This window comes from Dunckerocampus dactyliophorus, chromosome 21 (assembly GCF_027744805.1).
Source record: "Dunckerocampus dactyliophorus isolate RoL2022-P2 chromosome 21, RoL_Ddac_1.1, whole genome shotgun sequence".
Taxonomy (NCBI): domain Eukaryota; kingdom Metazoa; phylum Chordata; class Actinopteri; order Syngnathiformes; family Syngnathidae; genus Dunckerocampus; species Dunckerocampus dactyliophorus.
The window spans coordinates 13,687,887-13,710,646 of NC_072839.1; the positions used below are offsets into that span (position 1 = coordinate 13,687,887).

Genomic DNA, 22,760 nt, shown 5'->3' on the forward strand with positions numbered 1-22,760 from the left:
CTGTGCCATGTGGCACAGGAGGCGGAGCCAATCAGACATCAATTTCATTCCATGGTGGATTCATTCCATCTTACAGCAAAGTGTTTGTGCTTGAAGACGATCAACCTGATGGTCACCTGACACCCAAGTAAACTGTGGGCATGCATGAGGTGTGCACGTAATAAAACATGTTGACAGGTAATCAGCATGGGGCGGGGGTGTGGTGGGAGGTTGGACGGTGTCCCATTACAATATACTTTACACTTTTTGGGGACAAGCAAGTGATGGGATGGGCTTCATAATGAAGAAACACTTTTATTTACTTTTAATTATGAGTACAGCTGCAGGCTTAGATGTAATTAGCATGGGGCTGGGTGGGAGGCTGGTCGGGGGCAGGATGGTGTCCCATTTACAATATATTTCCCATGTTTTAGGAGGGGAGGGGCTTCATAGCAAAGACATTTGGGGTTACAGCTGATCTGGTAGTCCCCCCATGCCTCAAGGGGTCACCCTTGACCTGCAACTCACCCTTGTTAAAAGCACCCCCCGGGTTGATGACAGGTTATTGAGGGAATGCCTTCATAAACAAGAAACGCACTCTTGCGCTTGTTAGTCTGAAAAGACTAACAAGTATCTGAGCGGAGGCCCAGCCACCCAAAACTCACTCTTGGTGAAGCTCGTAGGGTTGATGACAAACGAGTGAGGTGAGGACCTTCGTAACAAAGGAAGTATGTATCGCTTTCATTTGGAAAGGGTTGCACCCCCTGCCCTAAAACTCACTCTTGGTGAAGCGCGGCGGGTTGTCGTTGACGTCTGAGAGCGTGATGCTGACGGTGGTGGTCCCTGAGAGGCCCCCCATCTGTCCGGCCATGTCTTTAGCCTGGATGACCACCAGGTACTTCTCCTTGACCTCCCGGTCCATGCCAGGCAGGGCTGTCTTGATCACACCTGAACACAAAACAGCAAATCACCCTTTTACTCAGTGAATTCAAATGAACACATGTTAGCATGTACGTGCTATTAATAACGTTGATCACGTTAATGTCACCCACAACAGGAACATACTAGTTAAGGCAGACTCAAGAGCACCCCTGCTGGTTGAAGAGGAGTACTGCAGTCCACTGAGCCTGTGAGCCTTGTACAGTAGCAGTATTGTAGTACAGTACAGTGAGTAGTGCAGCCTGGTGCACTTTTAAAAGGCTCCCTGCAGTCTAATTCATCCCGTACATTTCCTCAGCTTCATAAAGTCACGTCGTAAAGATAATGAACTTCCTTCCTCAGGTGGAGAGCCAGCATCAAACATCCCAGCGCGCCGCACCTCAAAATAGTTGCCGCCGCGTCAGCCCGGCCTCGGATTAACGACGCTTTCATCTTTCAGATTTATGCGTCCTCGCGCCGCGTAATGAAGTCGCTGAGAAGATTTTATTAGGAGGAGACTCGTAGTGTTGCTTTAATTTAGGGGCGGTCTCTAAAGTGATTGATCTGCATCGTTACAAGGATCGTTTGCACCATTAGGATTTTTGATAGTTAATTACCTTTTATTGTCACGCCTTTACTTTGAAATGTGACCTCAACGTGTGAGGGAGAGACTGCTGAATATTCCAATTTATCTGATAATCTCTCATCATTAATAAAGTTGTTCATATAAAGCCAAAAAGTTCACTTTGTTCTTCCACCTTATTGAGCACTTCACATGTCACTTTGTAAAGCTCTTACTTTGAAATCTGCTGGGAAATACAAGCATTTATTTACTTTTCATGCAACAACAATAAAAACATACTGAAAAATTGCCTCATTTAGTGATTTTAACTCTAGTTTAAATCTTACTAGAATAGAAGCTCTACATTTTCAATAACTTAAAAATATGTATTTTTGAGAAAAAGTAATACTACTCTTTTTTGGTGGGAAAATGGCTAATTTCAGGAAAACAGTCATTTAAAAAAAACTGAGAAAAAAGTCACTCAAATTTTTTTTCTGAAAGTCACTTCTTTGATAAAAATGTGTATATTTTGATGTAAACAGGCATAATTTCAAGAAAAAAACACATACAACTTGCATACATCCAATAATTAAAAATATATGAAAAGTGATCAAAATTATTGTAAAATTTCAGGGAAAAAAACAAATATTTTCAATTTTAAAAAGTCAATATTTTTGAGAAAAAAAGACACTCCCAAAATGTTTTTTTCCCCGGAAAAAAAAGTTTCATTTTATTTTATTTTTTTCTAAGAACATATTTTGATGTAAAAACTCATAATTAAGAAAAATGTCATCTTTCTAGCATAAAGTTGTACATGGTCAATAATTAAAAATATATTTGAGGAAAGGTAAAATATTTTGAGAAAAACATGGCATCATTTCAGGGTATTACATTAGCAACAAAAAACGTATTTTGCATATTTTGATGTAAAAAGTAATTGCAAAAAAAAAAGTTTTAACTCGAATTAGTGTTATTCATTTTCAATAATTAAAATACATTTTTGGGAAAAAAGCAATATATTTTTCGGAAAAATATTGTATAATTTCAAGGGGGAAAGTATTACCAAATATTTTCACAAATATATTTAAAAAAATATATTTTTTAATAGGAAATAGTCATATTTAGAAATATATATACTGTATATATTTTTAGAAAAGCTTGTAGATTTTGATACTACAATGTCATAAATAATTTCAAGAAAGAGAGTTGTAATCATAACTCACAATTTAATTTCTATAAATTTTCAGTAACAATATTTTTTGGGAAAAAAATGCATATATTAAAAAAATGACATGTTTTTAAAAAAATATATCCATTTAAAAAATAAAATTAAAATAAAAAGTGTATATTTATTCCAAAAACTAATTTAAAAAAAGTCCTAATCGAATTATGTACAAAATAATCTTGTATACACACACACACACGTAAATTGTATGTTCTAGAGAAAAAAAATCCTAATCTTCCTATAATAGTGATATAGTTTTATTAAAAAGATTTACAAGAAAAATAACAATTTGAGAAAAAAAGTTAAATATTTGAGAATTTTTAAAAATACATTTTAGATGAAAATAATACATTTTCCAGAAAAAGTTTTACTTATAGCCATAAATCAGTTATGTATTTTAAAATCTTCCAAAAAACAATTTTCAAGCCATATATTTAATGTGAATAAAATATTCATTTTCACGGTGCGGGTTGTCAGACGTCATGGATGTAGCTTGATGTTATTGTGCGATGGAGTAAGAAATAATCCTGTTTATGAGTCCAGCCGTGTCCAAGCTGAGGGCGTTGGGGGTTGGGGGGGTGATGTCAGGTTCCATGTCACATGTGGGTTCAAACATATTAGTGCTAATCCCTTTCACTAATCTGCAAATGGTTTTTATGCTGATTTCCCTTTTGTTTGTTTAAGCAGAGCAGAAAAAAGACAAATCAGGATGTGATCCAGAGCACACATTAATGATTAAAACTACACTTTGGGTTCGGTCATTTTGCCAACGTGTCTGCTCCAAATCCCACCGCCCCAGACCCCCTCACCAAGCCAGCTGGTGGACATGTGGCGCCATTTCGGGAAATGTAGTTTTCTTGCGAGGGATGGTTTTATTTACTAAAATGGGATGTCATCAACAAGACAAGGATGGAGGAAGAAGAAGAAGAACACGGACCTGTTTCTGGGTCCACAGAGAAGTAAGGCTGGCCCTCCAGGATACTGTAGACCACCTTGGCGCTGTTCCCGTAGGTGGCGTCATCCGCGTCTAAAGCTGTCACCTGGATGACGGGGGTGCCTGCAGGGAGGGAAGGTGTTTAAATTGTGCAAAATCAACTTCGGCTTTGTGGTTGATCATTGCTGCTAACTGTTGCATGCTCGTGCTTGTCAAAAGAAGAAAGTTAAGCGGAACGCGATTAGCCAAGTGCTAGCCACCGTGTGGCGCCTGACTGGGCCGAGCGTTGCCTCACTACATGTGCAGCCCAATGAAATGAGGGGAAGTATTTAACAGGCGGACGTGTAGCGCAACGTCTCTAACGTGAGGAGAGTCATCGTGAAGATGATGTGTCACATGACCATTTAAAAAGTACTCAGAGTAGAAGTTATTTGTGAAAATGTCAGAACATAAAAGTTGTGATAAAACTGCAGTAACATTTTGGTGATAAAAAAGCGTCTGACTTACCGATGTCTGCCATCTCGGGCACCCTGGCCAGGTAAGGGTCCTTGGTGAAGCGCGGCTCGTTGTCGTTGATGTCGTGGATCTTGATGATGAACTCCGACTCGCCCTCCAGCGCCTCGTTGGTGAAGCGGTTGACGGCTTTGGCGCGCAGCACGTAGTACGCCTTCTCCTCCCGGTCCAGACGCTTGGTGGCGTGGATGTCGCCCGACTTCTCATCTATCTTGAACAGCGTCCCGGCGCCTTCGCCCGTCAGCACGTAGCGCACGCTTCCGTCCTCACGGTCGGAGTCAGAGTGCAGCTGCAATGCAAGAGGGGAGACGTTTTATGAACGTAACATCGTAACAAAGTACTGCACATCAAAGAATTGTCAGTTGTCCAAATGGAAAAACACGCTGCTGTTTTTAAGCACCAACTGCAACAACGCTATGACAGGAGTGAGCTACTCTTTCTGAGGATCAACTGCAAAAATGCTAGTCAAAGATCCTCTGACAGGACTGCTGTTATTTAAAGACCTCATTGCACAAACGCTACTCAAAGTTCCTCTACACAACAGGAGCACTCAACTGAAAATTGTTGGTCTTGCTTAAAAATGCACACATTTAGTTGTATTCAACGTTTAGAAATATCATGATTATATTAGTAAAATATGTTGGCTTTCATGGCTCTCTTTGCCAGAAAGGTTCAAGGTATATGAACTTTTGTTAATTATATAATTAATTGTTCTTATTCATTTTCTTGTTTTCCTTCTTTTTTGGGAGAATGAACAGAACAAGAATTACATTTTACTGTGCATACGACAAAACTCTTGAATCTATATGAAAGGAGAAGGACCTACTGGAAAAATAAACATGCTAATCAAAGATCCTCTATACCACAAGAGTGTTCTGCTGTTAGGACTGTACACACACTATAACAGGAGTTCTCTGCTATTTTTTTAAAGACCTTTGACACAAATGCTAGTCAAAGGTCATCTGTATGACAGGAGTGTTCTGCTGTTTTTAGGCTATATTGCACACACACTACTCAAAGATCCTCTGAATGACAGGAGCGCTCATCTGTTTTTGATGACCGACTACAACAACAACAAAAAATATATATATCCAAAGAGCCATCAGGTGTTTTTTTCCACGACTGCAAAAACGGCAATCTACAGGACAGGAGTGTTCTGTTTTGTTAAGACCTGCTGCAAGAATGCTAGTCAAAGAGTGTTGTGCTGTTTATAAGGACACACACACACACACACACACACACAAAGATCCTCAACTCAAGACTGTTTTTGAGCAACCAACTGCATAAGAAAAAGCTATCCAAAGATCCTCTATATGGCGGGAGCTATCTGCTGTTTTTTTCAGACTACAGCAAAAATGGCAATCAAAGATGTCTTATAGTCGAGCACTGCTGTTTTCTTAAAGACCTATTGCACAAACTCTAGTCTAAGATCCTCTGTACTTGAGGATGTACTGCAAAAAAAAAAAAAAAAGCCATCCAAAGATCCTCTATATGAAATGAGCTCTCTGCTGAAAAAAGGCAAGTCACAGATCATCTATATGACAGCTGTTTTTCTGACCTGCTGCCAAAATGCCAGTCAAAGATCCTCTATGTGGCAGGAGCTGTTCTTAAAACACCACCCCTGTCATCTGTTGATAACATCCAGACTGGAGACGTTGTGTCATTGCTTTGGAAGCTCAGAGACATCATGGGGGTCCTTCTTCACCCACCACCCCCAACCCCCACCTGATGCCCTTCTCTTCACACCAGGAAAATGGAAATCAATGATGCACGATGGCCGATCCATTTATATGGAAAATACAATTAAAGCGTCACAGCAGGATGCTGAGGTGTTAGCCACATGTGCATTCAAGGTAGGCGCATCGATAGCCGACGCCCCCAAACTACACCACGTTAACTTTTGCGCTTTGGTTGCTTTATTTAATCGCGGCAAAAGCATGCTTCTTTACTCGCCAGCGCCTCTGCAGGTGTTCTTTCACGCCAGGGTGAAGCGGCACAGGACCGGGAGGGCTGGAGGGGCGGTGGGCGCTCAGGGCAATTAGCCAGTTAGCCTCGCAGGCCTCGTGTCCTGGCCTGTGGAGAACTGGCTGCCTTGGAGGAGCCAGATGGTCGCCTCTCGCACAGAAATAGACTCAACGTTTAGAGAACAAAACACACTCAAAGGTGCAACACAGCGCTTTACAAAGCTGTTTACAAAGCAGAGATTTCGGGGGAACTCACAGGTCTTCAGATTTCATTTCTGCGCCGGAAAATGTTTTTTTTTTTTTTTTTTTTTTTTACGTCATGGAAGTCATCGTCACTTGTCTTTAAGACTTTCACTTTTCGACTAACTCATTTTGTCCTGTTTGGGGATAGAAATGTCTAACTGTGGCTATCATAACATTTTTTAAAGTCATGGTGCAAAAGTAAGTCAACTGTCTTGATTTTAACCAAAATGCATTTTCTAAGTATTGTTACCTGTTATGCAAGTGCAAAAAGAAGTTAGCCAATCCTAACATGATTGTGTAAAACACTCAACTCTAGCTTCATGGATGGAGGCGGAATGCGAAGGTGACGTGCGCCACGCAAGTGTCAATAATGTAAATAGTCAAACAAAAAAACTTTCATTCTTAACTTTAATGACAACCTTATGAATCTTCATTCATAAGGTTAGCATTCTTAACTGTCACGCAAGTGTAAAAAGAAGTTAACCGCTGCAAATAGTAATGCGTAAAAGCAGTAAAATAAATACATTTTTTAACTTTAAGGACAACTAAAATGGAAAAAAAAGTTGTCTTGTAAAGGTGATTTGCTCACATCTCATTTTTTAACATGCTTAAAGTGCAAAAAAGTGTAAAAAGAAGACTTGATAGACACAAAACCACTAAAACACTCTTGACTTTAATTTAGACAACTTCATGGATGACAGCCTAATGCGAAGGGGATTTGCGTCATAAATCAACATTTTTTTTTTGATTCGTCAAGTGTAAAAATAATTGAACTGATAAATACAAAATAAAAATGCCAATTTTTTTTTTACAGTAAAAAAAAAGTAATTAAAAAAGCCAATTCTTATCTGAATGACGTTAATGACAAAAGGCGTCATGTAAAGGTGATTGAAGCCACAGCCTATCAAGATGCTTAATTGTCATGCACGTGTAAAGAGAAGTGAATTGCTTTTAATATCGACACTTAAAACGCTGATTTTCCTTTAGACAACTTCATGCCTGATGCAAAGGTTGGCATTTTTTAGCATTCTTAATGTCATGCATGTGTAAAAAGAAGTTAACCACTACAAATAGTAACCTAAAAGCAATAAAACACTTTTTTTTTACTTTTAGGATTATGTTAAAGGGATAGTTGTGATTTTTTGACATGAAGTTGTATGACATCCCCATCAGCATTGTAGTCCAATAACAGCGACTTAACCCCCCCACTTTGGCCTCTCAAAATAATGTGTTCAAAAGATGATGCATTTGCATCACAAAAATGCCTTCTCAAAAAAAAAAAAAAAATCAGACCTCCCAAAACGCTTGTCGTTGTATATCTGTCTCCTGCCGTATCCCTGCGCACTGTCGCCTGTGCGTTCATGTGTATGTGACGAAGATGCTTGCATCTACTTCCACGACGGACCGTCGCGGTCATCTTGTTTACGTATGCGTTCCACAGCGGAAGAAGATGTGAGTGTCTTCGCCACATTCACATGAACGCGGCGGAAGACAGATATAACGCCGAGCGTTTTGTGAGGTTTGAGTTTTTTAATAAGACATTTTTGTGGTGCAAATGTTTTAATCTTTTCAACACATTGTTTTTAGAAGCCAAACTCTTTACTTAATTGTCCCCAGCAACTAAGCGGCACTACGTTGTTCATCACAGAAATATGACCAGAACTGGACTTAGGAGACCAAGTGGGGGGGTAAGTCGCTGTTATTGGACTACACTGTTGATGGGGATGTCACACAACTTCATATGAGAAAATCCCAACTATCCCTTTGGGGTGATTTGTATCGCATCGCTCATTTTTAACATGCTTAATTGTGCAAAAAGATGTCAACAGCTCTAAATACGACACGTAAAACCACTAAAACACTTTACAACCTTATGGATGGCGGCCCAATGAGAGTATCACATTTTCTTGCACTCTTAATTATTATTCAAGTGTAAAAAGAAGTTAAGGGCTGTGAATAGCAACACGTAAACGCTCTTTTAACTTAAATGATGATCTTCATGGGAAAAGGCGTAATGCAAAGGTGATTGGCATCACATATCCTATTTTTAACATGCTTAATTGTCATGCAAGTCTAAAAAGAAGTGAAGCGCTTTTAATAGCGCCACGCAAAACTAAATACACTAAAATGCTGACTTTCATTTAAACAACCTCATGTGGTGACAACCTGATACCAAGGTTATTCATGCAGCATTGTTTGGCATCCTTAGGGGCAATCCACACAGACATGTTTTCAGGTCAAAACATCAAAGTATTTTAACGTTTCAGCCTCTCATCCACACAGAAACGGCGTTCTGGGTGATCTGAAACGCTATATTTTGAAAACGGCTTCCAGGGTGGGAAAATCTGAGAACGCTCGCTAGTCTCAGGCAACTGACCGCCGCCTTGTCGCCATCATGTGATCAGAAGTGAGCTTTGACAGCAAACCTATACATAAGTAGACATAATATATCAATATAAGACACATCAATAGCATTCCTATATGTCACGCAAGGGTAAAAAGAAGCAAACTAATAATGCTAACAGTAAAACACACAACCACTAAAACGAAAACTCAAACTTAATGTGCTCTTGCTCATTCTTAACTGTCATTCAAGTGTAAAAAGAAGCTCACCAATAATGTTATAAGTAAAGGGTAAAAACTACAAAAAAAAAGTGTGAAATAAACTCTCAAAAAAAAAAGTGGCAACGTCTCCCTCATCCTTTTTCTTGGAATAAGTCTTGTAAAAAAGCCAAGAAAAAAGCCAAAAGGAAGTTTGTTTGATGTTCGCCAAGTTTTTGTGCCTTGATGTCATCTAAACACGTTCACTGTGCTCCATAGTGTTTATACCAAAGAACTACAAAGGAGGTGAGCGTTATTAAAAGTCAACATCCACCTCCCCCAGCCGGGGCATCACCCTCTGACAAGCTTATTGCCCTGATGGTGGTGGTGATGATGATGATGATGCATGCTCTGGGTCATGGCGGGGGGCGGTGCCATGTTGCAGGTAGAGCGGCATATTGCTAGCTCTTTGCCAGCATGAGCAGCTGGCACACACACACACACACACACACACACACACACACGCACGCACCCACGTGTTCATGTGAACATGCACACAAACAGTGAGCGAGAGAGCAACGTTTGCTTTGGGCTGTCAGAAGACATTCATGTCTTTGCTGAGTCATGCGGACCCTCTGCAGCCTATTATGTGTGTTTGTCTGCTTTCAGTCCCACCATTTGCAGCCTGCGGGTGGCGGATGAATGGGATGGGGTGGGGGGTGTTCTTTGCATGCATACACATGCAGACACAAACTACGTTGCAAAGTCTGCCCACCAGGCCCAGGACTGGCGGGGCCTATCAGGGGCTGTAAATACTTTATGAGATATGATAGTGCAGCACAAACACTCTCAGGCCATGAAGTGTGTTTTGTGTGTGTGTGAGCGTGTGTGTGCATGCCCTTTGGTAAAGTAGCAAATAATGAAATAAACAAACATTCTCTTCCCCCAGTGACAGGCAGCTGGGAGGGGGGGGGCTGCATGCAGCCCGCCTGCTAATGAGAGGCTGCGGAGGACAACGTGATTGGGCGGCAGGGCGGGATTAGCAGCCAACCAGCTGCCTCTCGAGTTTCTTTGGGCTTTGTAAGGGTAATAATTGTGCCGTTGCATCATTGTGACAATTGTTTGGAATAACCTGTCATTGTGTTACTTCCTAGTCATTTTTGTCGCCTTTTCTTCCTTTGGGCTCTAATTCTATTATAGTCTCACAATTAACATGCAGTAATTGCAGCAAGATAGTGCATACGCGCCCGGCGGACGAGGACGCCCTCAGCTGCACGCTCTCACAGGGGCGACGCAAGCGGCTGTTGATGAAGCGCTCGGAGGTCGACGCTCTCGTGGCGTCTTTGGGCGGTAAATCTATGGGCTATTACCGCCTCCGCTCGCTAAGAGGACCACTTTCTGTAGCCTCCGTTTGTTTTCTTGATGTTGCGTTTGGTTCTTGGCCCATGTTTGCCGGCCGTGTAATCCTGTTAGAGCGCCGCTCAAAGTCACTGGGCGAAGATGCATGTTGCCCAATCTCATTTGCTTGAATGAGTCCTTCCTGGACGGGAGAGTGCAGCGGGAATGCAAAACGGCGGCCCATTCAGCCCTGACGCACAAAAACGCCTTTCTTCCCTCCGCCGTCGGCCTGACCTTGCCGGAGAATTCCCTTCTGACGCACAGAAAGAACGATTTGTACATTCCGCTTTACACCGGTGTAGTGGAAGAGCGATGAAAGGATGATGAATGCATCAACAGATGCTAGGACGATAGGTGAACAGTCATGGCTGGTGATGGATAAATGAAAGGATGATGCTGGAAGGATGACTAAATGTGCATATATGAAAGGATGCTGAAAAGAACAGATTAGGGACTGACTAGTGAAGGGATGAGAGACTGATAGGACTGATAGAAGTGACAGTGAGGGGATGATGGATGAATGGGTGACATGGAAGAATGATGAAAGGATGAACGAATTAAGGATGGATGAAAGATGTGTGAAAGGATGATAGGCAGGCCCGCAGGTGACGGGAAGATGGATGATGCCAAGATGATAAGAACGTGGACAAAGAGATGAATGAATGAACAGGTGATGAAGCCAAGGTAACAGAAGTGAAAACATGGTGTTAAGAAGAATGATGAAAGGATGGATGAAAGATGTGTGAAAGGATGATGGGAGGGCCCATGGATGACAACGGCTGGATGCATAAGGCGATGAAAGAATGATAGATGAATGGCAACACTGATGAAAGAATGATGAAAGGAGGGAAGGCAAGATGAAAGATGTGTGAAAGGATGATAAGAATGTGGGTGAAAAGATGAATTAATGAACAGGTGGATGAAAGGGAGGATAACTGGAGTGAAATGACAATGATAATGGGTGAATGACAACACTGGTGAAAGGATAGATACTATAGGTGAATGTGTGATGGATGGACAGATGGACTATGGCAGGTGGATGACAAATAGATGAAAGGATGATGATGGATAGATGAAGAGATGATTGATAGATGGATGAATATCTGGGTACTGTTGGATGGAGGGATGAATGGGAGGGGCCATATCATAGAGCAAATGAATGAAAGGATGACAGATGAAAGGATGATGGACCGGTAAATGCATGGATGGAACAGGTGATGAGGTGCATGACTAGATGATGGATGGATGAATGAGTGACACAAGAGATGAATGAATGAAGGTGTGTGTATTGAGCGTACCTTGCCAACATACTGCATGTCAGTGCCCGTGTACTCCTCCAACAAGAAGAACTGGTTCCACATCCATCCTCGCTTGGACCGCCTGAGCGGCACCCCGTTGGCATCCTGTCCCGTCAGGCCCGAGGACCCCTTGTGCCCCAGTGTAGTCCTTCGGGGGGGCCTCAGCCCCGCCGCCGGCGAGCCGAGCTGGGCCGCGGCGGCCCACAGCACCATCAGCACACACACTGTCTCCATGACAACAAGGCCTTCTTGGGTCCTCGTCCACCCGTCTTCCTCCCGTTGTCCCCTCCTTCTGTGTGTGGCGGGTCTTTGGGTCAGAGTGACGGCTCGGTCTTCATGCTAGCAGGAAGAGTTTCGTCGCACCTGGAAGCAGCAAAATCGGAAAGGCGAGTCAGGACAGGCACAAACTAGAGCCAACTAGTTGAGTGCAGGTGGCATACAATCACAATACTAACAACTGCCGTTGGACAAAATGGACTTGCAGGCTTTTACAGCGACATTGTGAATTCATGTGCACACCTGTGATTGACAGGCCTCTATCAGATTAGCAGTACTACCTGTGGATGCCACTTTTATCTGCATGAAGCCCCTGATTCAACACATAATGGAGTGCCGGCCGCCTTGTTCTATCTTTTGAAAGCATCTGCTGGAGCACACGCCGTTATCACACAGCAGAATGACCAAAGCAATGTCAAGCTCACTTTAGGACTTGAAGATCAGTGTAAAGATACTCTGCTAAATGACTGTTTGCCAAACACACACAGGGGGGAGGAGTGCTGACATGGGCGCCAGGAAGTCTTTGAAATATTTTTGTGCCATTTCGTCTTCTGAAGGCCAACGCGCTGAAAGAAGCAAAAAGACTTTTCTTCCTATTATTCCTCTCAGCTGGATGGACCATTTCCCAGACTGCAGTAGCGGGGTCTGGTAGGAGGCTCATCAGCGGGCCCCCACCGGGGGCGGGTGCGCTGTGGTCAGCTCCCCTCGCTCTGCATGTTGGGAAATGAGGAAGTATAGCATGAATTAAGCAGCCTGACCCGCATGGAACAGTGGAGCTGGAGAGTCCGAAGGGAAAGCAGGGAAATGGAGCGAGGAAAGAGGGGTGAGGAGAGGGCGGGGGCACCGAAGATGATGTCACCAAATGTTCGCTACATCTTCAAAACAAAATGGAGGCTTTTTAATGCAGCCTCTTCACTCCATTTTGATAGCAAAGACTCAGGACTTAAAAAAAAACTGTAGCACCCTACATCCTTTCACACCCCTGCACTAAACCACTGTTAAACCACCATTGTTTTTTTTTGGAAACTCTTTATTTGCTTGATTTGCTTGCTTCACTTCTTTTATGTGTGAGCTGGAGGAAGTTTTTGACACCAGACGCCTGGCGAAGGGGTGGGGCCGCGTGAAGGAGAACTGGAAAAGGTCCTGTCAGAGCAGCGTCAGCAGTCCATCGGGGACACGGGTCCATCCATTACGCTACCTGTCTCTTTGAGGCAGCTGGGCCGTGCCCTGATTTCCCCTTATGAGGCAAATTGAAGGTCCATGCATTGCATTGCAGTATGTTACCCCCCTCCCCCAGCTGCCTGCTTTGCTTCATATGCATTATGGCTTGGCTTTGTGCTGAAAGCCACTCACTTTGCATGTGTCCTCTGCCTGGATCAGCAGGCAGTGTGGTGAAAAAAAAGAAGAAAAAAAAAAAGCATGGGGTCAGCTGAGGCGCTGCTGATGGAGGCAGGTGAAAGCGAGACGGACTGTCAGGCTGCTTAATAACGCCCGTGGAGGAATGGACTCTGACCACGGCGCTGTGCTCTATAAGCCACAACTGCAGCGTTGCTTCCTATCCAAATTCACTAAATGACCGCATGATTCTGTCCTCCTCCTCCTCCTGCAGCTCCACTCCCTGCACACTCGACTTTATGAATTTACTTAATTGACGCTGGCGAGGAGCATGTGGGACTTTGAGCTATTGATTAGCTGTAGGCTTCGGCGTGCTTGGAAATACCAGCGTATCCCTGGGGGTGGGGGGGGACTCATGAAGCTTTCTACCTCCAGTCTCCCAGCGCTGAGAAGACGGCCTTTTCAATGGATTTCTTCATAATGTCACAGCAGAAAGCTAATGCCTCCACTGTATGGAGGGCTCAGACGTCCCCCGGGAACGCTCGCCCCCTTGACCACATTTGTCATAGCCTGGAAGCCATATTGTGCCACAGCTCCCTGCCCCCCATCATTCTCCTGACAAGGGTGGACCACGACCAGGAATAAAGTCAGCGGAAGCTTTATTTTGTGGCCAAAAAAAAAATAAAAAATGTCACAGCCGGTTAAGAATGTCGCGGTGTCGACAAAATGCCTGCCGTGCTACATTTGTCCTGTGTGAGACTGGAGTAAGATGGAGGGAGACTTGAAGGACGCTCGCGGACTTCCCATTGAGCTAACGGCATAATGTGGCCACCGACGGATTTCAATGAAGGTTAGTCGCGTTTATGTGACGGCAATAACCATACGCGCTGAAGTAATGGGACATTTTCCAGCTAGAGGAGTGAAAAGTGAGAACATTGTGGACTTGTTCCGCATCTTTTGCTCCCATAACGGCTTACTTTCAAGTGTGACTGAGAGAATTTTGGCCCCTGATGTTGGAGCCTAGAAACTGGGAACAGAAAGTCTTCTCTAAAGTGTTCCCACAAAGGTGGAAGCCTGTCCAGAAATGCTAAGATGGAGTATTTGGAGCGTTACCCGTCTGCTGGAGTCCTGCTCCGTGTTTGACCATGTGTCCATCGGTGCGTGAACGGATCGCTTGTGTCACCAAATCAATCGAGCTAGCGTTGCTGTGACGACCGGCGACAAAGTGTGCATGCGGACTCGATGACATGCTCTCTCTGTTGAAAAGAGCCTTTACTTCACTAATGCTCCTCCTTGGGTTCTTATCTTGACTTAATTACATCCCAAAAAAGAAAGTGCCTCCGTTATAAAGGTATATTTAAGCAAGATTTAAGGACAATAGGAACTCCGTACACACTAGTGTTTTTGTCATGGGAGTAAAGTCCACACGCATACAGAAAGTTGGCAGCTATTACATGACCTAACTGGGGATGCCTGATAACATCGGCTAAAAATACAGATATCTGTTCATATTGGTATCGTTTTTTCTGCTGCGCGAGTAGTGATGCCGTGCTCCACACAACGAGCTTGCTAGCTCAGTGTATCTGCATTCTGGAAGTTTCGTCTTTGGATTCTAAATTAGCAGTTTGCAATGAATGTAAAGTGATGTGAGGGAGGAGTAAGGTGTCTTCCTTTAATATTTCTAATCAGCTTGTAGTCACATGGAGCTAGCACACCTGCTGCAAAATAATAACAGGCGATCAGAGACATGCTGAATGGGCCCAATTTATAATTACACTAAATGTATCAGTCCATCGGGTCATACTTCTGCGGATGTTTGTGCAACATAGAAATGTGCAGCTTTCCAAATTGTATAATTGGCAGAATTATTGAATAGGATTCTTATTTGTGAATTTATTAAGACTAACCTGTTGGTAGAAGTTTTAGTTAACCATTGGTCACACATTTTAATAACTTGTTGGGACAAAATGTTTAAAAGAAATATGGCACCTTTCCTATAAATTACATTGCATTTTGCAGTATTTGCACTGTTTTTTGTGAATTGCATCACAGCAAAAGAAGGATAATCTTACATCAGTTTGAGGGTATCGGTTGACACAAGGGCTGCAACTAACGATTATTTTCTTAGTTGATTAATCTGAAGCTTGTTGTTTCGATAATCGAGTACAGTGTTCCCTCGTTTATCGCGAGGGATAGATTCCCAAAATAAGCTGCAATAAGTGAAAACACACATCTGTCTGTGCAGCATCTGAGAAACTCACACACATAAGTCTCGATCTGCATCCAAGGACTGCCAAACAAAGCGGCCCCAACGCCTGAAGAGGACGCATTATTCGTGAAAGCATAAATTTACTTACACATGCAAAACTGGGGGCTTTCTAACTTGGTCAGTCAACAAACAAATGACTGGCTCACACAGCTCAGAAAACAGTCACACCACCACGTAAGGAGACAAGCTCTCATTTAGCACACAATATCAATGATCGGGAAAAATCTTCAAGATTGAACACTTTCAATGCACAACGCCATCATCAAACTTATTTGTTCATCTAACACAGAACAATGAACAACTTCATGCTGTCGCCTTTCTTCTGTACTGTCCTACATACCTGCTTTGGCTGTTCACATGAGGCATTTGAGCGCATTACTTAAATCTCAGTGTTCTGTAGTATTTATTCACGTAACCCCTAAGGCAATCTGGGAGCCTAGGCTATATAAGATCGGTAAGAAAGGCAATATGGAGCATCTCTGGACGTAATTTGAATATTCCAAACCCAAATGCCTTCTGCTGGGTTGAATACATTTATGTTTTGGTGTATTTTAGAGCTGCAACATTTAATAGATTAATCAATTGTCCAGTTAATCAACAAGTATTTTGGTATTCGATTAACCATTTTTTGATTAAAAAAAAAAAAAAGAATTATCCTCTGATTTCAGCCTCTCAAATGTGAATATTTAGTCATTTCCTTATTTATCCATGAAAGCAGACCTATTACTGTATCTTTGTGTTTTAGGCAAAACAAGATATTCACACACGCCAGCATAGACTTTGGAAAACACATTTTTTGTGTTTGGAATCCTACTTCACGAAAATTCACTTATTGTGGTCGGGTCTGGAACCAATTAACCACGATAAACGAGGGACGACTGTACTGATAATGTCCAGCATATCATCTCCGAGACCGATATCAAGTAGAGCTGCAACAATAAATCCATGATTAAACGTAAATATCCTCTGATTTTAGCCTCTCAAATCTCTTTTCTGCAATGTTTCGGACCAAACCACGAACTGTACATACTTGTCATGTCTGCTTGCTTTTTATTGTCATTTTAACCCTGGTCCTCGTCTTTGGTCCCGAGTAGAGCAAATGCACCAAAGTTCGCTTTAACTGAAGCAAACGTGACACGTGTGAAGGCGCCGTTAAACCGCCTGCAGACCTGCGCCACAGGTCTTAGCGTTGTCGTCATAATGGAAGTGTGTAATACAACATGACTCCATAATTATATTCTCCCATTTAAGAGCCGCTGTTTACAAGCGTCACCGAGGCGCCCTTTATTTTCCTTTCCTCGCCCGCCTCGTCCATCCTGATATGAATATCATGCGCTACGTAATTGCATAAGAAAAAAAAAAAGGAAAATGAAAATTGCTTTAAATTGCGTGTCACAGGCCGCGTCGAGCAATAAGACCTGAGCTGGTAAGCAAGATTAATGCGTCTCGCTGCCAATTTTCCCAGCATGCACCCCTGACGACTGGACGTCCGTTTAGAATGGCAACAATTAGTGATTAAAGGTAGCTATTGGTTTTATCGAATGAGGGCAGAGACAGGAGTTATACAAATGCTTTCATCAATACGTACTGGATGTGCACCGCTAATGGCCTTTTCACATGCACGCACAGGCCTGGGTGGCATTTTACACTGGGGCGCATTCTCTTCTTCTGTGTTTGTATTTCTCTTTAACGAGCGACGTGAGCGACATGGCCGAGCACCCTGCGCTGCACGTAGAGCCCAGGCAAACCTCGCAGCGGCCCCCGGGGGTGCAATTAAAAGTAAGAGAGGAGAATGTCAGCCAGGTGGGCGGGCGAGCGAGGAAGAGGGAAGGGGGAGGTGAGAGAAGGGGACCGGCGGATGGGGGTGGGGGGGTTTCCACAGGTAAACATGGCAACCCGCAGTGAAGGTCCTTAAAGGCAGCAAATGCAAAATGAAGCTGTTCTGCATTTTAGGGCAGTTTTGGAATCCAGGTTCCAAATCTAGGAGTGCTCATTTATCTCAGCTGCTGCTTCACAGCAACACGAAACATGCTAGTGAGCAAACAGAAATAACAATAATTCCCCTTTGAACATCGTCAATATGTATTGATCTACTGTGCAGCTCAAAAAACCCACTGTCTAGACGCACTGACGCACACACCGCCCCCTTTCTATGCGATGTACACACTACTCGCCGAGCAAGGCAAAGAAACGCATCACCAGGAATCTTACAGAAACAACGGATGAACTAGAAATGCATGCTTGGAATACGCCACAATGTATCCCATATGACATAATCCAATTGTATATGATACAATCAAACCACCGACCAGTCCAGTGTGTACACCACCTCGCGCCCAAAGCAAGCTGGAGTAGGCTCCAGCATACCCGCAACCCTAGTGAGGATAAGCAGCATAGAAAATGGATGGATGGATGGACAATCAAACCTCGGTTCACATACGCCCCAGTTTTCACATGATTTAGTTTTTGTCAAATTTTTTTGTTAAAATATTTTGTACAACATTGCACATAACAAACCAGTCCGTCTGCCCTGTACTCTATTGTTCCGTGAAATTGAGTATCTTGCTCACTCACCTTCCATGCATATTATTACTATAAAGTGCGACTGCTAAATGACCCAACATGGGGCCAAAGAATGTTGCAGGTGGCAGCAATTTGATAAAGAAGGTGAGAATCACGATTGAATTCAAACTTGCTAGGATGTCCGGGAAGTCAACAATTAGTTCCATCCGTTTGTCGTTTCTAATTATTTCACATTATTTTGTTTACTGCATGTAAAATTATATTTGTTCTCTATAAAACATATTTTGTCAATATTTTTTGGTGTCTGAAACAGATTCATTGAATTATTTTCTATGGGAAGAATTGCCTCGGTTTTCGTACATTTCCGTTTTTGCCTGACCTTTTGGAATGAACGAATGATGAAAAGTGAGCTTCCACTGTACTTTGTACCATAGACACTCACTTTATCAACTCCACAAGATGGCGGTAGCCACTTCATCTACCTCTGCATGCACTTTAAAATGTTTGCATGTTTGCATGTCATGCATGTTACTTTGTATTGCATTATTGTTTACAGTGAATTCATGGGTGCCATTAATACTGGCTGAGCCACTGCTACGAACCTCTATTATAACATTGGTTCTGTTGCTACTGTGTTGTTCAATATACTTCTTAATGAATGATCATGTGGTCAAAGAGAGCTGGGTTTTCCTGTCCGCTTTCTCACACACCCCGAATGATTATCAAAGTTAAAACATGTATTTGATATAGAGAATTAATTTTCACATTTAGAAAATAACATCCTTTGTCCAGCTATAATTGGAGCATTAACAGTATGGAGCAATCCATTCATTTCCAGGGTCACATGTGGGCTAGAGCCTATCCCAGTTGACCTTTAGGGTGAGAGACTGGGTACACTGTGTCAGCTCAGTGAACCACTACACCGTCATTGAGTAAAACTATCATTTGTACCCAAAGCCGGCTGTTAAATGGCTTAAAATGTGCATCCATACTGGGATGTAAAGCCCAAACTCATTTTTCAGTTGCTGGTATTTATCCTGTTTTTGCTTTGTGTGTCAACTCAGTCACCTGATCGTATGTGATGTGCACGTGCCTGACACTGAATGAATGACAGTGGTACAAGCAAATTAGCTCGCGCCCCGCAGCTCGTACGCCCCCGCTGCCACTGCCGCCGCATAGCAAATAACTGGTATAAATCACACAATCTGGGCCAAGTCGATGAGAGCCCCCAATTTTCCCCACCTCTACTTCTTTGCTCGCATCCGTCAGTCGGAGTGGCCCACTTTTCGTGTCTGTGGAAAGCTGCAGGAGTCGCCCTTCATTTTATGTCTGGACTCAACTGTGAAGGTTGGCGCTGCTTCAGTGACAACAAAAAACTGGGCTCCCCCTGTTTACTGCCCCCCCCCCTCAAAAAAGTACAGACTTGAACCACCCAGAACCCAACTTTTTAGCAAGCACTTTAAGAAATGACCCTAAATTGGAGCTTAAAGGGTGCTAATACTGTAAACACAAGTGAGATTTTGCGTAAAGAGTGAACAACACGATGGGTGGACATAGTGGTGGGAAGAATCAGAGGGGGTGGGTGGTCTACTGGCTTCCTGCTTCCCCCGCTGTGGTCTTTGTAGTCACCCGCCGGTCCTGATGGGAGCGCCTTCAATGCAAATCAGGGTGCAGTCAAGTGAACACAACTTGTACTTTCAGCAGCTAAAAGTTCAACTTTTGTGGCGTTGTTGCTATTGATTGCGCTGATCACGCTACACTCAAGGAAACCAGACATCTTGCGGGGGGCTGTCTGATCTGACACAAAGTGGAGTTCTGTTCCCACATTTGTTGCTGTGGTAACCGGTAAGTAGTGCAATGGAGGGATGTACACATGTATTCATCAGTAGCAGAGGGTCAGCAACAAGACAACATGATAGTCAAACACTAAATAATACATGGAACTGAAAACTAAGACATGGCTAAAATACGGCCGCAATAAAAGGCGAGCACGGACAAAATAGCCCCCCCCCCCCCCCCCCCTAAACTGAGAGTAACGACCTTTCCTCTGCCGCTCCCATAAAACAACACGCTGACAGTTGGGAGCTACCATTTTTTGTGTTATAAACAAGGACGCCGGCCGGGGGCTTCACTTTTTTACAGCGCCTAAATTGGAGCAAATTTTTCCCCAACCTGTACCTGAGCACAAGCAGGGAAGCATGTGGACGCTAGGGAAGGTTGAATCCTAAATGGTAGTAATGAGAACAAAATATTTATCTTACAAATCACAGCTTCCTCTCTGAAATAATGTAATATTTGATTCTTTATCTCTGAGATAATTACTTACATGTGTTTTATATTTCAAGAACAAAATGCATCTCAGCTTTGCGACATGGGTGAAAAAGCCCATTCATTTTCTAAATATTCCAACTTTCTTCGGAAATCTCCATACATTTCTTCTCGTAATATTTTGACTTTATTCCCATACTTCTTCCCCAAACTAATTTTCCAAAAATTACCGCTTCTTTTTTTTTTAGGTTTGTTTCTCACAATACAACTTCAGAAATTCCCCTCATAATATTACCAGTCTATTCTTGTAAAACTGCTATTTTTTTCTCGTTAGGGTTCAACTTTTCTTTTAATATTTTCACTTTATTCTTGTAAAATTACAGCTTTGTTCCATTTCTGTTTCTATTTTCCAACTATTTTAACTTTCTTCTTGTAAATTTGCTTCTCGTAATTATGACTTTATTCCCATATTTTAACTTTGACATTATAACTTTTATTGTGACTACCTCGTTAGATCACAACTACATTTTCTCTTAATATTGTGACTTTATTCTTGTAAAATGAGTGCTGACTTTTTTTACATTTAATCTTACATTTTGAACACCCCCGCCTTCTGGTGCGTACCAGCTTTTGTGGCGATTGGGCTAAACACCCTAAAGTTACAGCGGTACACAGTAGGAGTGTACTTTTTGATGAATTTTGCATGCAGCGGTTGAGGAGTAGAAGAGTTACTACCTTTGTCCTACTTTGTCCACATAGTTATGTCATTTTAATATTATTTACATTTTCCACTGTGATCATATCTTTTTCCTGATTTAATGTCCACATGTTGTTTGCTGCATTCCCTGTGCAGAATAAATCATCACGTCAGGACGGATTTTGCCTCCCTCTGAGCGACGATGGCAAATCACTTTGACCTGAGTGGTGACTCACCTTTATTTACCTCCACTAGTTATTCCCCCTCCGCCCGGGGACTGCTGCCTCATTGGCGGAATGAGCCCTTCCATGGGCTGTGTTTCTTTTACGGCCAGCCCCCTGACCCCCGGGAGCGAACCACTAATGAACAAAGTAGGCCAATTGATCCGCGTTAGCGCTTGATTCCCGAGTTCTGCCGAGGCGCACGCAACTTCTCTCCCGGATTGGATCGCTTATTTGTAATTACTGGGTGCTTTTGGGCAGGGTTAAAGGTCAGGGAGGAACTCTAAGTGGCCATACAGGCCAGTTCCCGTATCGACACAAGTTACCATTCCGGCCCGGGTGAGAGATTGAATTATTTGTCCTTATCGTGCAACGGCCACATTGCAGCGCACCTTCTCTTTCCCATTTCACACCTTGACGACTGCGAGATAGGACGCGTTCCTTTTTGGCCCAGATTGACAATCGGCAGCCACCAGTCAAAAGACGGAATAATCTATCGCAACCTACCGCCTGCAGGCCCTCACTCCCTCGCCCGCTCGCTTCCTCCTCGCCGTCGCCAGCGCTGTTATTTGAGATAAACAATCAATACTGCATTAACGTGTCCACGCAGTCAAACAAGCCGGCGAGCAATGTCACCACTTTAAGCAACTAATCTTGCTCACCGACTGGAAAAATGATAGATTGGAATTTGCTTTTTACTCCGTTCATTATCCTCAGCCGTCGTTTCGTCACGTTCGAGGTCACCGCCATGTGAGTTTTCCTTTGTGGAAGAACTAATGCTGGGCTGCTGTACAGCAAAGGTGACCATGCAACAGGGGGCGGGGAACCCGTGCGATCGATTTGGAGTGCGGAATGCACATTTTAACACCATTCCCAGCCAGGCATTTAAAAGTAGCAGAGCGCTCTCATTTTGATGACCGTTTCAGAATTCTGATGATGCTTGAGAGAAAGGGAGGTCGGGCGGTGTGGTCCAACTTCCTCCATGCGGCAAATTTGCATCTGCATTCCCAAAGCTGCCATTGAGGGGAAAAAAAGAGTGGGGGCTTCTTGCTGTGAAAAAAAACAAAACAAAGGCGCACTTATGGAGAGGCCCGACTTGTCTCTTCTTCTCACCCAGACTGCAATTAAAAAGACCCTCATCCCACCCTCATTCATTAGACCCCGCCCCCTTCTAGCAGCACCATTGCCAGGCTTATGAAGTGGTTCCTGAAAATAAAAGACTTGGCTTGGATGATTGGGTAGACTGTTTACAGATAGCCAATCTTTATGACGGGAGTGCCAAGCTGGATGGAAAGGGCGGAGGGGTTGGAGGGTACTGGCTGGTGGGTGAGAGTCTACGGATGACGCCATGAGGACAATCCCCTCATGGAGCCACGCACAAGCACACAACCCGTTTAGCCTCCCCCCACTGGCTCGCTCTTGATGCCAAGTGTGAAAACTCCCCAACGGTTTTGGGGAAGCAACTGTTAATGTGGTAACACCACCAATGTGACTGGAGGCGTGTTTGCCTCCCCCGCCGTCGCCAACGCAAACACTTTGGCTAATGCAAACCACTGCTGCCGCTGCAAACGTAGCTGCCCATGCAGACGCTATCAC

The 22,760-nt window shown here is 43.3% G+C and overlaps 1 protein-coding gene across 6 annotated transcripts in view; it reads right to left on the reverse strand.

Moving 5' to 3' along the window:
• LOC129174290 (cadherin-6-like) overlaps nucleotides 1–22,760 on the reverse strand; it is a 402,680-nt gene that overhangs the window by 9,530 nt on the left and 370,390 nt on the right. For 5 of the 6 annotated variants that reach the window (XM_054766133.1, XM_054766132.1, XM_054766131.1 and 2 more), the window contains 4 exons: nucleotides 11,576–11,938; nucleotides 4,126–4,420; nucleotides 3,622–3,741; nucleotides 760–927 (listed from right to left, as the gene is read on the reverse strand). In XM_054766133.1, the coding sequence (XP_054622108.1) occupies nucleotides 760–927; nucleotides 3,622–3,741; nucleotides 4,126–4,420; nucleotides 11,576–11,809 (817 nt within the window). In that variant the 5' untranslated portion in view covers nucleotides 11,810–11,938. Of the gene's footprint in view, nucleotides 1–759; nucleotides 928–3,621; nucleotides 3,742–4,125; nucleotides 4,421–11,575; nucleotides 11,939–12,132; nucleotides 12,490–22,760 lie in introns of those variants that run through there. The other variant, XM_054766134.1, reaches the window with a different exon arrangement.